The 16,549-nt window shown below is 39.0% G+C and overlaps 2 protein-coding genes across 3 annotated transcripts in view; both read left to right on the top strand.

Annotated features, from left to right (window-relative positions):
* The window catches only part of spegb (striated muscle enriched protein kinase b), a 40,664-nt gene extending 28,594 nt beyond the window's left edge, over positions 1-12,070 (top strand). For both annotated transcript variants that reach the window (XM_044217424.1, XM_044217425.1), the window contains exons 31-41: positions 8-157; positions 1,060-1,176; positions 1,610-1,777; positions 2,005-2,127; positions 2,561-2,725; positions 3,067-3,853; positions 5,008-5,247; positions 5,376-5,599; positions 6,921-6,996; positions 7,292-7,441; positions 9,124-12,070. In XM_044217424.1, the coding sequence (XP_044073359.1) occupies positions 8-157; positions 1,060-1,176; positions 1,610-1,777; positions 2,005-2,127; positions 2,561-2,725; positions 3,067-3,853; positions 5,008-5,247; positions 5,376-5,599; positions 6,921-6,996; positions 7,292-7,441; positions 9,124-9,379 (2,456 nt within the window). In that variant the 3' untranslated portion in view covers positions 9,380-12,070. The remainder of the gene's footprint in view (positions 1-7; positions 158-1,059; positions 1,177-1,609; positions 1,778-2,004; positions 2,128-2,560; positions 2,726-3,066; positions 3,854-5,007; positions 5,248-5,375; positions 5,600-6,920; positions 6,997-7,291; positions 7,442-9,123) is intronic.
* A 402-nt stretch (positions 12,071-12,472) lies between these two features.
* On the top strand, positions 12,473-15,348 carry LOC122885544 (SPEG neighbor protein-like). Its single transcript, XM_044216781.1, has 5 exons — positions 12,473-12,667; positions 12,982-13,124; positions 13,683-13,990; positions 14,534-14,675; positions 15,067-15,348. Exons 2-5 carry the CDS (start codon positions 13,018-13,020, stop codon positions 15,203-15,205), a joined length of 696 nt encoding a protein of 231 aa, XP_044072716.1. The 5' UTR covers positions 12,473-12,667; positions 12,982-13,017; the 3' UTR covers positions 15,206-15,348.
* Positions 15,349-16,549: the final 1,201 nt, after the last annotated feature.

Genomic DNA, 16,549 nt, shown 5'->3' with positions numbered 1-16,549 from the left:
TAAAAAGGTGTGGAGGGTGAGCGCAGATCCCGCTGGGATCGATGGGGGCTGACCAGAGGGAAGCGAGACAAGACAGTATCACAGCCTGACATACCAACAGCAATCTCTAGAGAAAATAGTTCCCTACGTTCACGCCAGTACTCCAGACTGGCTTCTGGTAAGTCACACAAGAGTGTACATGAAGAGATTGTGATTGCACTGTGTCAAGGGTAAGGTAATGAGACCTTAAAGCAACAGTTTGACATTTTGGGAGATACGAAGAAGACCACTCTTGTATCTGCCCATTAAATATAATGCTCGAGCCAGCAGCCGGTTAGTTTAGCTTAGCAGAAAGAGTGGAAACAGGGGCGAACAGCTAGACTGGCTCTGTTGCTTATGTCATCACCATGAGGTTGCCAGGCAACCAGTGGATACTTCAGGAAGGGATTGCTCCTGGCCAAGAAATAGTCCTGCACAAACCACATTGTGTAGTTTTTAACCTTTTTTTCTTTTTCTTTTTCTTTTTTTGCAGATCTAACAAATGAGATATAACATGTTAATTAATGAGCTTTAGAGATGCAGATTTTGTTAACTTCAAACAGAACCAGGATAGCTGTTTCCCGTTTCCAATCTTAAGATAAGCTAACTGACTGTAACTTCATATTTAGCATATAGATATGAGAGCGGTATTAAGCCCTTAATCATCTAACTCTCGGCAAGACAGAAAATAACTGTAATTCCCAAAATGTCAAACTGTTGTTTTAAGTTACCTTTCTAAAATATTGACTGCTACATGGTCTACCAAACCATGACACAAAGATTGCAACATCACTGAACACATAGCATGATGTACATATTCATAAATGTACATGTGATGCCTTTGTATGTCTTATTCATCTCTTTATAGCAATAGCAACAATTAAGAGGGGCAATGTGTGAGAAGAACACAAAGACAAAGGTTCCTAGCCTAGTGATGGTAGTCTTAACCATCACTGGATACAGTAAATTATAACTTTTAATTTGACCTATGAACATATAATATGGACGCGATTTAAGTGGTATAATGTCTTTTGCTCCCAGATTTCCCTCCAGTATTCCACATCAAGCTGAGAGATCATGTCCTGCTGGAGGGGGATCCAGTCACACTCAGCTGTCTGCCAGCAGGCAGCCCCCACCCACACATCACCTGGATGAAAGGTAAGGGTCTTTGATGTAGATGACTTAACCAATGGTCTCAGAGATTAATGGTTAGAATCACTTCACTTGTTAATTACAATAATTTACATAATTATTCTTGGGTGCATGAGTGCAGAGACATAATGATGGCTTACATTGCATCTCGCTACACACTAACAACTGGTACTATGACAACAGATGTTGCATACAGTGCAAATAAATAGTACAGGAGATAAGATAAATAATTGAGATTCCTAATTGTACAAAAACTGATTAAACCAACCATACCTTCTGATAAATGATAATTTCTTACAGAATATTTTTGAATCTTAACAGAACTTTCTTTTAGGAGTTAACACTCTTCATCCTTATCAGTTATAATAAGTAAACATAAAATCTTCATCATTAAATCTCATAATCAAAGACGTTTCTTTATGCATGTTTGTTTCCTCAGATAAGAAGCCCCTGGAGATAGATGCCAGGATGAACATGATTGCCTGCCCTGATGGCCGGCAGCTACTGATGATCATGCAGACCACCAAAAAGGATGCAGGGGTCTATGAATGTGTTGCTACAAACCCCCTGGCCTCTGTGTCCAGCTCATGCACAATATCTCTTGCTCGTAAGAACTGAGACATACATCACTTTGATGGAGCAGTAAACTGTGTTAGTCCTATAAACAGTACAATGCACAGTATATATTATAGTACTATATGTAAATAAACACAGTAATAAATACTGTTATAGTCTACTGGATAGACAACAGAGAGCCCAAGAAGAAAATGGAGGGCAAGTAAGAGCCCAAGGACAGATGATATGTATGTAATACTGATATATTTGTTTTTACAGGTCTACCCAATCGTCCTGGGACCCCTGAAATACCTCAGAAGTACAACAACACAGCCTTGGTACTGTGGAGACCCTCAGACACCATGGCTCCCTGCACATATTCTCTGGAGAGGAGAGCAGAGGGTTGGTCTTTACTAACAATGATTTAATGTTTTATATCTTTTTTACACAGATGCCTATTGTCAGATATCCACAAATGCTCCACACACATCAATAATACAAGTGATCTTAAGGTTGCTATGGTAACATGTGGGCCATGGCATACAGTGGTGAAGGTGATGTTTACAGCAGATGAGATTTAAGAACCTGAACAATAAATACAGCAAATCAGCCGCACCATGTTAGAACCAACATTTAATCGAACAGAAGTTTTTTTTGTGCCGAACTCTAATGTACAGTATCAATATGTCAATACACATGAGAAAAGAGACTGGCTTATGAATAGCAAAACAATGTCTGTGTATTTGATGTAGAATAATAGCAAGTGTGATATAATAAAACTATAAACTGTCTCTTGAAATAACATGGACATATTGATCTTATTTTTACTCCCCAGGTGAGACCAACTGGTTGATTGTGGCAACAGGGGTGGCAGACTGTTATTACAATGTGGTTGACTTGCCAGCAGGGGGCTCCTTCAGTTTTAGGGTGGCATGTGTCAATAAAGCTGGCCAGGGCCCCTACAGCAACATCTCAGAAGTAGTAAGCCTAGCTGCTTCAGGTATGTATGATTTCAAAGAAAATATTGGATAACTTTGTGTTTATTTTAGATAATGCTGTCAAATATACATTAAGTTGCTTTCTATGTACTTATTGATGTATGTTCTTGACAATGTACAGATACTGAAAGGATTAAAGTTGTGTAGTTCTTGTTTTCCTCAACTCATTACAGGTGGTTATGTTTTTATGTGGATGTTGGTGATATTTTTGTCAGGGACAACTTACATTAGAAGTTATTCAACATCATTGGACAGTGTGTTAAAAAGGACATGTCTTAATGTATTGTTCTTTTCTTATATCAAGTCTTTGAGGTGCATCCACCGTCTCCTTTTCTTTCATTAGAACCAGCTAAATCCAGTGCTACTGTGGTGGTCAAGACTGTCCCAGCAACAACTCCTCCTCCCCCTGTGGTGATGATGTCATCCATGAAAGTGCCTCCCATTAAACCAGCTCCTAGTAAATCCATTACAGTAACACCTGTCCCTCCCTCAACTTCAGCTCCTGCTCAATCTGTGGCCAAGTCTGCTTCTCCAGTAACCATCAAACCCACTGTGCAGGTTAATGCTAGCCGTCCTGCTGTTACTCCACCCGTTAGTGCCACCCCCTCCGAACAAGCTCCTGTTCAGACCACCACAGCTGTCCAAGCCACGCCAGCCAAAGCCAAGACCACCCTTAGCATCAGTGTGAGCAAACCCCAAACCAAATTGGCACCTCCCCCTGTTGTCCCACCCAAACCTCAGAGTCCGGTAAATGCACCCCCCATAACCAATAAACCCCCTTCTCCTGTACCACCACCTGCACGTGTCATTGGGAAACCTATTTCATCTGTTCCCATGTACATACCAGCTGCGACCGTTCGTGCTACTCCGCCTTCTCAATCTAGTTCCACCCCGACAACCACCACCCCTTCAGTCACTCCTGTAACTGTCTTACCGCCCGTGGTGGTGGTGCAGAGCTTGACACCAGTGCTGCAGGGAGGAGACAGCCAGAGCACCCCATCTGGACGGGTCACACCATCGGGACGGGCCACACCTTCGGGACGCAGGACACCGTTGGGCAAGCCTGGAGAGGGATCTCTGCGGCAAGGGGTTCCACAGAAGCCTTACACCTTCATGGATGAGAAAGCAAGGTAATCACTACTGACGGAACCTGACTTAAATATATAAAGAACCCATTTGAACAAAACTAAATCAAATGTGAGCAAACAACTTCAAACTGTACCTTGAAAACAAGATACAGCAATTTTGAGATTTTAAAGCTGCTATAATCAATATTTTTATAACAATAGATTAAATGACAATGTGCAATATGAGAGAGGTCACTCGTGGTAATGAACCTACACATCATGTAAGTCTACAGTACTCCTCACCTCTACAGAGTGTTTCAACGTCTGGTTTTGGTTTTGAGGCCCAAAACTACAGTTTTGTTTCAGTCTCATCCGTGTCATTTTCAACAGCAGCAGGCAGCTGTTTTCCGCAAAAAAGCTAAACCCACTGTATGCTACCTAGCTAGCAGCAGACACAGTTAGTGACTAGCTGGTGAACATGGTGAAGCATTTAACAGCTTAAGAACCATATATACCTCTCAGGAGTTGGTGGAAACCAAAACAGAGCTAAAAGAATGAGTATTGGACTTTCGTCAGGCGGCTAAAGATACAACTCTAAATGAAAGCTAATGTTACTCTGTGTCTGCACAATGTGTAAATAAGCAACTGTCTACTAACACAATTGCAATTTGAACTTTTAAGTTAAAACTATGTCAGTGTTGTGTTTACAGCTCATTTCACTGCCTCCAAGTTGCCAACAAAAATAAATTAATACAGGTTTACAGTGGTACTTTAAACTGGTATTTTTTGAGAACATAGTACAGCTTTTGCTAATAAAACAAATGTATAGCATCTGAAAAAGTAGAGAAAACTAAGCCAGGCTTTATAGATAACTACAATTATAAAGTGTATAATCTTTCGGAGCATTTAACTGTTTGATAGTATGTTCTGCCTAGTTCTCCAATGAAGGCTGAAGTTAATATATGTTGAAATTTTGTTCAGTTTTTTCCCTTCAAAATTAGTATTTGTTCATTTAAGAAGACAAAGGATTAAACTCTTGTAAGTGTGTGTATTATGAATGTCTTTCATTTAAAATTTGACCACAAACCAAACAATTTAATCAATGTCAGATTTGGGATTAGTAGCTGAACATAAATACAGCTCTCACTCTGCTCTTTTTGCCAAATGGACATATTGCTTTTGGAAAACGAACCATTGACTTATTCTTTATCACACAGGGGTCGGTTTGGTGTGATCCGTGAGTGCCGGGAAAACGCCACAGGCAACCTCTTTATGGCTAAGATTGTTCCATATGAGGCAGACAGCAAGCAGGAGGTGCTGCAGGAATACGACATCCTCAAGTCACTTCATCATGACAGGGTGATGGCTTTGCATGAAGCTTATGTCACACCGCGCTACTTGGTGCTTATTTCTGAGTACTGCAGTGGGAAGGAGCTGCTCTTCAGCCTCATAGACAGGTGAAGCCAAACAGATGTACTTTTGGTTGCTTGTCTGTCAGAATTTATTTATAAGTGCATCAATGAGCAACTGCCTTAAAATATTCTGCCTGGAGTCCTCTAACAAGCTATTTTCTGCTGTGTTTCAGATTCCGTTACTCAGAGGATGATGTGGTGACCTATATTGTGCAGATACTCCAGGGTCTGGACTATCTCCATACCCGACGCATCCTCCACCTGGACATCAAGCCAGAGAACGTCATCGTCACCTACATGAACGTCATCAAGATTATTGACTTTGGCAGTGCTCAGACTTACAACCCCCTCTTCCTCAAGCAGTTTAGCCCTCCTATTGGAACACTGGAGTATATGTGTAAGAGTCCTGTTTTTCACAGAACACTGGTAATATAAAATTAAAGCTGCTCTAATCAATATTTTTATATGAACAGTTGACCAAATGACTACATGTAATGTGAAAGTTGTCGCTTGTAGTGATGAGCCCACAGAGAATTATTACCCCCTCTGCAAATTCCCTCAACTCTATGGAGCTTTTTTAGCATCTTTCAGCTCATTGTTCTGGCTTCATGGCCTTTTACTGATTTGATTCAGTCTCTCATCAGCATCATTTCTAGACACAGCAGGCAGCTGTTTTCACAGAAAAGTGAAAGTTAGCAACTAGCTGGGGAACATAGTGGAGCATTTAGCAGCTAAAGAGATAGATATTTCCTTTAGGAGTTGGTTGAGACTGAAACAGAGCTTAAAGGAGAGTGCATATTGGACTGACATTTACCAGGTGGCCAGAAACATGAATCCAAATGAATGCTAATGTTGCTCTGTATCTGCTGGATGTGTAAATAAGCAACTGTTTGACAAAACATTAGCCACAATCAACCTTATAAGGTCAGTGTGTTTACAGCTTGTTGCACTGCCCTCAAGTGGCCAAAAAATCAATTATTGTGTGTCCGTGTTCTGGTCTGGCTTCCTGATCTCCTGTCTGCTGCTGAGACCCTAGTTTCTAAGGCAGGGTAACAGCAGAAACTCTTAAGGCTTAAGTAACACAGAGTAGCTTAAATTTCTGAGTTCTCAGACCATTTTTCACAATTGAGAATGACGATATCTTAACTCTGTGTTCTGCATTTGGGTTCAGAAATCAGGCATACGACATAAGGTGCCTATTACAATAAATCATTGAATAGAAATGTGTTCAATGAATGTACTAAGTAACTGATGATGATAAGGCACTTAAATGATTAAAACAGTAGCATTCACTTCAGAAATTTTGTTCAGAATATACAACAGTTATTTTGTGCATTGTGTAAAATATATCTAATATATCACCTTCAAGTGTGCATTATGCAAGAGACATTAAAACACTTAATTACACAAAAAATCTAAGTAAAAATAGTATAAATGAAGGACCTCACTCTGTTGATTTTGATAGTTTGTTGATGTATTATGTTGATACAGATCTTCTCTAATTACAGTAGATGTGGATGGAAGGAGAATTATAAACCAAACTATGCATTCACTCATTTCAAAAAGCTACACACACCATCAAGTAACTACATACAGTATACAGAATCACAGGCAATAAGTCATAAACTGTACTGTGGTACAAAGACTATTTGCAGATGTAATGAAAGTCCTATGTAAAAAATTGTAAGCTGTGCATTTTTCCTTTCTTCTCCTTGTAGCTCCAGAGATGTTGAAAGGGGATGTTGTGGGCCCTCCAGCTGACATCTGGAGCGTGGGCGTACTGACTTTCATCATGTGAGTACTGCTTTCACAGCTTCCACCCAGCAAGCCCTCTTTAAACAGAAATGTAATAGTGTTCTTTATGTGAAATGAGGCTTATGATTGAAAATTTGTCTGCTGCATTTCAGATTTCAGGTCTTTTCTATATACTGCAATTTTACATGGTGTGGACATCTTGCTGCTCTTCTAATATTGATTTACTTCACAACAAACCTAAGGAACCATCTTAGATTTTATTGTGTATTGTTGATATGTTTTTAGGGATCTACACTGTTTTGTGAGCATCAAAACTACCCCATATTTTTTCCAGGTTGAGCGGCAAGTCGCCTTTCATTGAGAATGATCCTCAGGAGACTGAAGCCAGGATCCAGGCGGCAAAGTTTGACCTCTCTAAACTTTACCAGAATGTGTCCCAAAGTGCCTCCCTGTTTCTTAAAAAGATCCTCTGTAGCTACCCTTGGTAAGATAAACATTATTCCTTTTTGTAATTCCCATATTGTACAGAGTTTCTGATAGTTAACATCTATCATTGCCTATCGCTGAGACCTAATTTTACAGCAAAATAATTATTAAATCGATACAAACTGATCAGTTACTCAATTTAGTAATTCAATTTATTTAAATTAAATTTTATTTAAATAGTGCCAATTCATAACAGAAGTTATCTCATTGCACTTTTCCTATAGAGCAGGTCTAGACCGTACTCTTTATAATATTATTTACAGAGACCCAACAAATCCCACCATGAGCAAGCATTTGGCGACAATGGCAAGAAAAAACTTCCTTTTAACAGGCAGAAACCTTGGACAGAACCAGACTCAATGGTGGGCGGCCATCGCAGCTGCCATGTTAGGTTTTAAGAGAGAGAGAGGTTTTGGGGGAAGGGGGGTGGGGGGTGAGGTAGAGGGAGGCACAATGCAAATACCAACTAGAATTATCTTTTAAATAGTAATATTGTAATAGTAGTGGTAATATTTAGAAATTAATAATAATAATAGTAATGACAGCTATAGGAAAAATAATGACAGTATTAGTAACAGAGACAAAGAACAACAACTGTAGTAACAGTTGTCGAGCAGGAACACGGGGGCAGCTAGTGGCCCACAACTACAGATCCAGTCTCTGCAGCTTCGGAGGTAGAAATACCTGCTGAAAGCAACAGAAGGAGAGAGGAGAGAAAGGCTGAAGTTCAAGGCTCACCCGAGCCTTGGCGCCAAGTACAATAACTTCAGTTTTGTCTGAGTTTAACATCAGAAAATTGCAGGTCTTCCAGGTCTTTTGGCCTTAAGGCATGCTTGAAGTTTAGATAACTGGTTAGTTTCATCTGGCTTGATAGATAGATATAATTGGGTATCATCCGTATAACAGTGAAAGTTTATGGAGTGTTTCCTAATAATATTGCCTAAAGGAAGCATATATAAGGTGAATAGAAACGGTCCAAGCACAGAACCTTGTGGAACTCCGTGACTGACTTTGGTGTGCAGGACTCACCATTGACATGGACAAACTGAGATTGATCTGATAGATAAGATTTAAACCAGCTTAGTGTGGTTCCTTTAATGCCAATTAAATGTTCCAGTCTCTGTAATAGGATGTGATGGTCAATGGTGTCGAACGCAACACTAAGATCTAACAAGACAAGTACAGAGACGAGTCCATTGTTTGATGCAATTAAAAGGTCATTTGTAATTTTCACCAGTGCTGTCTCTGTGCTGTGATGCACTCTAAATCCTGACTGAAAATGCTCAAATAAACTATTGTTATTGAGAAAGTCACACAACTGATTGATGACTTCTTTCTCAAGGATCTTAGAGAGAAAGGGCTAAAACCCCTGAATCAAGAGTGGGCTTTTTAAGAAAAGCGGTTTAATTACAGCTACTTTAAAGAATTGTGGTACATAGCCTGTTAATAAAGACAGATTGATCACATCCAGTAACAAAGTGCTAACTAAGGGTAAATCGTTTTTAAACAGCCTAGTTGGGATGAGATTTAAGAGACAGGTTGATGGCTTAGATGAATTAATTGTCAAATTAATTAGTAGCATCACCTTTTTCACAAAATATTGTATGCGGCCCATTTTCTTCTTTTAAATCTCTCTAAAAAATGTTTGTATTTGGATCCTCACTGTCTGCTCTTCAATAGGGCCCGTCCCTCCATTAAGGACTGCTTCAGTAACTCCTGGCTTCAAGATGCCTACCTGATGCGCCTTCGTCGGCAGACCCTCACCTTTACAACCACCCGTCTCAAGGAATTCTTAGCCGACCAGCAGCGCAGGCGAGAGGAGGTGGCCACCAAGCACAAAGTTCTCCTGCGGTCCTACCAGAGCTCGCCACAAACCCCCACCAGCCCCGCCACGCCAAATGTGCCAATTTCACCCACCACACCTGTCACCCAGTGAAAACAGGCTTCCAAACACCATTTGCTGGGACTTTAAAGGGGGAACATCCTCAGACAAGACTTTGGGCGGCGAGGTGGGGTAGTACCTTCAGGTTTGAGTTGTTGAACTTGGTCTGAAGAAAAAAAAAAACCTCTAGAAACCAGCAGTGGCTGTTATCCACAGAGACGTCACTACATTTTCTTTTCTGGTTCTGAAAGAGAATGCTTTCACAACGAAGGAAACTCTTACAAAGTTACAAGAGCCTGACTGCAATTTTTTATATGGTGGACCTTGTTCATACAAGGCCGGATGTTGTCTTCAAGTTAGTACCTCAAGGTTTGTAACTTTGCATACATTTTGGATAAATGACTTCCTTTCTTACTGTCAACTCTACAATGATTAGAGGGGACACATATTAATACATTGTAGTAACCCACCATGGAAGGCCTAAAATGTTGTTATAGAGTTTAGATGTTAAAAATGTTGTTTCATTTAAGTACAAGTTATTCACAAGATTCCAAAATAATGAATACTTAGCACAATTTCAAAACAAGAAGTGCTAAAACAATTGCAACACCTCAACTTTATCAGTCTCATATTCAAATGTTTCCTGAGCAGAAGTTCACCGATGATGTCTAAATCTGTGTCCTTGATTAAGGACAGCCTAGAATGCTAAATATTGCTCTCTATAAACTTAATCCAACTTTAATTAATGTGGTGTTATCTGTGCTACAGAACCAGGGGTTTTATACTGCTGTAGCATCTCAGTGATTGTCAAGATTGTAGCAGTTCCTGTTACTTTTTTGTTTTGAGTTTTTAAAGTTGAGTTCAGAGGATACAATGGAGGATTCTCTACAAGGGCTATTGGAAAAGGAATCAGCACAAATTTCTTCCCTAATGTTACAAAATACTAGTTCCTTCACCACAAATAAGCTAACAACCACCACATTGGCTTCCAGGTAAACTAAACTCTTCCACTCAGCCCAGTGTAATGATCCAGTTTGATTAGCCATGCAGAGATATTTACACTCATCTCTGAGTTTACTAAAATGAGGTTTACACGTTTGCTGAGTCAGTCAGTCAATGTATTCTTAGACTGTGCATACAGAGCTTTGCCTGGGATAAAAAAACATCATTAAATGGAAGATTATTCAGGGGGTTAGTGGTAAACTGAATCACTTTAGAAACCCACTGGTGATGCTAGGGTGCCTCCAAGTGCCCTTAACCAGTTAGCATTAGTCAGCATAAAACATAGCCTCTACAATTCATTGAGAAAGAATGTTTATGAAGACAGTGTTGAGTGTATTAGTTCTTATTTTAGCTGTAATAAACAGCTACTGCTTTGAAAAAAAGGGTTTGTTTAATTTGGATTTTTATAAATTAGTTTTTAAATGGCAGAACTTTTTATAAATAAAGTTAAGTAAGATTAAGTAAGAAGGGTTATAATTAGCATTATATTTTACATAAATTATGATTTATTTATTCCCTTAACCAAAAAGGTTTTCAACCCATACTAGCTTACAAGACACTGTACACAGTGATAAACATAAATTAAATCATATGCAACATTGCAGCACCTGCAGACATGAAATCATAAATTAAAAAAAAGAGAGAGAGAGATAATTGCTCTTATTCCATGCTCTATGTATGACAATATTGAAGACTGCATTTGGACACATACTGACATTTGTCCCTTGGTTCGATTGAAAGTAGAATATGACTCAGTGACATATTGGTGTTTAAAAGTTATTGTGTATGGTCTCAGTTCTCAGTATGGTCATGTGCAAGGGATTACTAAAGTAAACAGTTATTTGGTTTACAGTATAGTCTTTTTCCAAATATATTGTTAATGTCACCTTTTGCCCAATTATAGTTCATCCTTAATATTTGTTTTGGAAGTCTGTCCTCAGGCATAGAGTCAATTCCAGTACATTTGGTTTAACATTACATTGATCATAAATCATTTGCACAAATGTCAGATTTTCTATCATTTTGCATGTATTGATACAGATTTGTACACACACAAAGTGTCATTTCTGTGACAGATTGGATTAATTTAATAGAAAGTATCAAGGAATCACAATCAGACACTGATGAGTCTTTTATGATGATATCACATAAAGCTGTGCCATACATTCACACACTCATGAGTTGTTTTAATCTGTGTATTGACTGACAGAGATTGTTGGTAATTCTATGAAATTATTTTACCAGTTCTATTTATTCTAATGCTATTGCTAGATAAATACTGCCCTTTTTCTGCAGCTCTTTGTCTTTTTTGCTGAGTCAGTTTTCTATGCAGAGTAGAAGAGGGAGTTGTTTTAAACCTGAATGAAAACATGCAAGATCAGCATGAGAGTGCAATGTTGCACTCGGTTCTAAACGTCTGTGCAATATATTATGTTCTTTAATCATATAAAATTAAATACAAACAGGGTTTTGAAAAAGATGTTGAACGCTCCACATTTTGTATTAAAATCCTATGCCGTATTTTATGGAATGTGTTGCAGTGCCTCGTGATGGATATTAGACCCACAAAGAAAAGAGTTTGTTAAATGAATGACATGTTTGTGTTTCGCAATTTGTTTATTTATTGAGTGACTGTATTTGTTATAGCTTCTGCTTTTTATTTTGTGAAATTTCTGAATTTGGCATGGAAAAGGCATGACAGCTGTTAAGGCTATGAATAATAAAGGAAATATATGAATACAATGTAGCAATTGGTTTCTACAGTGGATGAAAACTAGGTGTGAAAAGAGGTAGCAGAGTTAAATATAGAACTGTTGTGAATTTATTACTAAGCATTCTTGAATTTGCTTTATTTTAAAAATGACTAATTTCACTCTTTGGTGCTAGAAGCTGATTAACACAAAGGGTTGACTTGAAAAGTGTTTCCACTCACAGTTGGGTCGTGATTTTATGATACTGTCTTACAATGTTCTCAGTTCAGGCTGAGGCCACTCCCTCCACATGACCCCGAGGACCAACACTTATGTGTGTATTTTCACCAGGGACGACTCACATTTCAACCACAAACAAAACTATTAACTGCTCCAAGGATTCTCAGGAGTATTTGATATGAAGGCTTTATAAGGATGGGAAAGTATCTCTGTAACATCTGTTGCACATTTACAATCGGTCTTGTCATGCTGAGTCTTTCCTAAAATCCAAAGAAGGAAAGGGAACGCCTCGATCCTTGAGGACCTAAAAGGCTCCTCCTGACCTTTAGATATAAAACATGAAGTCTTTTAGGTGTGCTGACTCTGGAGTGGATCTGAAGTAAAGTGCAGCTTCGAGAGGATCTCCGAGGTAAGAAATGTCTTAACTTTTTAACTTTAATTAACTCCTGCTAACTGTACATTTTGTGGTAAGAGTAGATAGGGCGTTTTCGCAGAAGACATTTTGACAAATTTTACAGTAGGAAAAGCACCGGTGTAAATAATAAAATGAATGACGGCTGAATTCCATTTAGCTGCTTGAGGGTCCTGGTATTGTGCATGCTGGCTCGTGACTTACTGGGACACTTGAACAGAACAGAGCCGTCGTTACTGTTCTTAGCAACAGCTTTTTCTTCTATGAAAAAGGCCATTTGGATATTAAATAAGTTCTTAACTAATTTCCAGGTTCCTTCCAGTGTTAACCTGCTCTGACGACTGCAGATGTCCAAAGCGAAGGCTGCACCCCCTCCTGGGTGCACTCTGAACATCAACGATCCTCAAGTCCAGGAGGCTGCTATCCGAATCCAAGCCTCATATCGTGGCCACAGGTACCAAAATATCCAATGTCTGTTGGCATCAAGTGGCTTTTGAGCAGAGTTTAAAGCATGTAATCATGAAAGGCGTCAGTATGCTTCAAACAAACTGCTTGTTGGGCCACTGAACAGCATCTGAAACTGAGACTAATTCAGAAAACTTACCGACAATCCGACAAGCACGTCCACTGAATGGAGTGATTGGCCAGCTGTGCAGAGGTCAGAACATATGGAGGATTTGAAATTCTCTTTCAAGCACTTTTTCTACATTTCTACTCAACTACATCTGTTGTGTGTTTACAACACAATGAATGCTTTTGAGAGGAGACATTCGAAACACTGTGTGTGGTTATCCCCATTTGAACTACAGTATTATAACATGTCAACCCTCTCTATGACAGCAGGCTTTTTACCTTGCCCTCAAGTGTGGCCATTTAGAACAGGTATAAACACTTTTACCTTAATACTTGTTCGGACACTTCATATGAACTAGTTCGTTTGAAGCATACTGAACCCATTTTTGTATAAAATGCTTGTGTGGCAGATTCTTATATTACTGTGTTTCTCATGTAGGTCGCGTAAAGAGCTGCGGGAGAAAGGCCCTCCCAAGATCCTGCAGGAGCTCAAAGATGTGGTTCTTGTTGAGGGCAGTGCTGCAAAGCTGGAGTGCAGAGTTAGCGCTTTCCCAGATCCTTTCATTGTCTGGTACAAGGATGGCAAAGAGCTGAAGGATGGTCCCAAGTACCGCTATGTTTTTGAAGACCCAGATTTTGTGGCGCTCGTGGTTAGAGATGGGGTTCTGGCTGATCTGGGAAAATACACTGTTAACATTAAAAATCCATTTGGACAGACCTGTGGATCTGCCTGTATTCTAGTGGAAGGTGTGTGTACAGATTGTTAGCGTTAGCTGGCATTTGTTGTTTCTATACTTACCCCATACTATACAGTGGGGCATGAACCTAAGTTTTGCTAATTTGGCATGGATGGAGGAATCAGAATGTAATCAAACAGCTTAGAGGAATAGTTCAACATTTTGTGAACTATGTTTTTGTTACCATTGGACAGAACCAGGCTAGTTGTTTCCACCTGTTTCCAATCTTTATGCTAAGCTAAGCTAACCACTTGCTGGCTGTAGACTTAAATTTACAGGAAAGATATGAGAGTGGTAATGATCATATCATCTAAGTCTTGGCAAGAACCATGTCTACTATAAGTAAACATTTACTTATAAAGATGCTAATGTTTGCTCCTGTTAGAAACCTTGTCAGACACGTCTGATGCCAAGGCTTCCTTCTACTCTGTACCTTTAGTGATTACTCGTGTCTCCCATAGAACTTTATAGATCTTTGAGGCAGTGTCCAATAGTACTTGCGATCTTCAACAAATCATGTGGCTGACAGAGTATTTGCATCATGCTTTCCCAGTCCCTGCGAAGGTTTCTAAAGGCCCAGACAACATTAAGGCCAAAAGAGGGACAACAGTGGTGCTCAAGGCTCAAATAAGTGGGGAGCCTCCTCCAGATGTTGCCTGGCTCAAAGATGGAGATGACATTGAAGAAGACAACAGGTAGGCTCTCTTAGAGACTCAATTAGGGGGAATGCTGAATTAATTTCTATCTATATTTCAACAATGATTTTTCAGGAAATGTGTACATGTAGAAATGGCATTGTGTATTGCCTTTTTCAGCAACACAATTATAAATGTAAACTGTAAATTGATTCAAATAGTAAAATGATGATGAAATGAGCAATTGCTAATCATTAAATTAAAGGTCCTGTTGTCAATGTGACAAAGTGACCTGTGACACTAGGTAGTTGCTAATCTGCCTTGAACTAATGCCACCAGGACACACACCATCCAATAACTGTAGACTGCAAAGTAAGTGATTGTGATCCTAATTCTAGGGAAAGTATTTATAACAAAAAGTGATAATAAAGGTGCTACAATTGTCTTTCAGGGTGTTCTTCGACGTTGAAGACACCAACACAATCTTGACCATCAAAAATGCAAAGTTGTCTGATGCTGGCAAGTATGAGGTGTTTGTGGAGAACAATCTGGGCACAGACCAGTCCTCTGCTCGTGTCGACATCCTCTGATGCGACCTCTCAACTACACCAGCGCTAACACAATGAGCCTTTGTTTTCTTATAGTACAATCCAATGGACAATATACTGTATTAATGCTGTGTTCCCAGCTGTACATAACTTCAATCATGCTCATAATAAAAAGTAACAGCTTTTTTTTTTGAGTGTTTTTTAATGATCTACTATTGATGGCAGGGTAAAGCCTTTTTATTTTGAGACTTCTACAAAGTGCAATATTTGTTTCTGCTAGAAATGGTTAAAAAAAAGTAGAGATTTATAATGAAAAAGACATAATAATATATTCAAAACATATTAACCATTTTGACATTCAACATTAAAATGAGAGAGTTACTTAAAAGGGTACATGTGAGAGACGTGTTTAAAATAGTATCCATACTGTTGCTGTTATTACTGTAAATAAATTAATTCGTACAATTTCTCCTGTCCTGGTTGATAATGACAGTTAAGTCCTAGATTTGCAAACTCCAGCTCAAAGATGCGTAAGTCTGAGTGGAGCCGAGCTGGCATGAGTAAATGACGACCACAGCTGTGAAATAATTGTGTATTTTGGCAGAGAAGGTGGACATGAATGGAGGTAATTGTGTATAGTCAGAGACGTTTTGCTGCCAGCAGCATCTAGCTGTGATCAGAGGAATTACAGCTTCAGGTACACCATTGAGAAAGTCTACCCATACACAAAGCCTCCATATATTGATGGGTTCCCTTCCCACATTCATTTAGAGATACAAAACGATCCAGTATTTCACACACACACACAGCATTCAAAATTATGAAAAAATAAAAATCATTTGTGTAGCAGAAATGTTGGTTTTTTTTTGTCTTTACTTCCTATTTGTTTCATCATCTTGTGACTCCTCAGATTTAACTTTTTTTTAAAACTATTTAACGATTTTTATTAGTCCACTTTCCCCCTATCAAAATGCCTTTTGTTAATGGGACATTGGGACATGCATTTTTTTTTCTAGTTAAATAAAATGTCAAATACGGACCTAGTCCTCTACAAGTAATAAGTATAAGATTATCTATATCGCTGTCCTCTCTGTCTCCATCTCCATCAAACGATTTTCATGATAGTCGTTACTGAAAACAAGGTCAGGTCAGAACAATTACAGCCATAACAATTTACAATTTAAAAAGCATCCTTATTTATATGTGGGTTGTTACTTTGATGTTAGGTGTGGGCACTTTAAAGACTGCCCCTATCTTCCGCTTTCTCTCGGTCGGTTTCAAGGCGGCCCCCGTCAAAAGTTAAACGAACACATTTTAAAAACACGTCACGCAGCCTACAAGAAACGTCTCGCTCAGACGCCAGAAAACTGAAATGTGTTATCAACA

The sequence above is a fragment of the Siniperca chuatsi genome, linkage group LG12, assembly GCF_020085105.1.
Source record: "Siniperca chuatsi isolate FFG_IHB_CAS linkage group LG12, ASM2008510v1, whole genome shotgun sequence".
Taxonomy (NCBI): domain Eukaryota; kingdom Metazoa; phylum Chordata; class Actinopteri; order Centrarchiformes; family Sinipercidae; genus Siniperca; species Siniperca chuatsi.
Note: the sequence above shows the minus strand (reverse complement) of the source record. Positions and strands in the feature narration are given on the sequence as shown.

Bases quoted from the DNA above. Each gene is read 5' to 3' on its own strand.
- LOC122885544 (XM_044216781.1), top strand. From the start codon at position 13,018: ATGTCCAAAGCGAAGGCTGCACCCCCTCCTGGGTGCACTCTGAACATC. The intron at 13,125-13,682 runs GTACCAAAATAT...TTTCTCATGTAG, and splicing joins GCCTCATATCGTGGCCACAG to GTCGCGTAAAGAGCTGCGGG. The intron at 14,676-15,066 runs GTAGGCTCTCTT...ATTGTCTTTCAG, and splicing joins GACATTGAAGAAGACAACAG to GGTGTTCTTCGACGTTGAAG.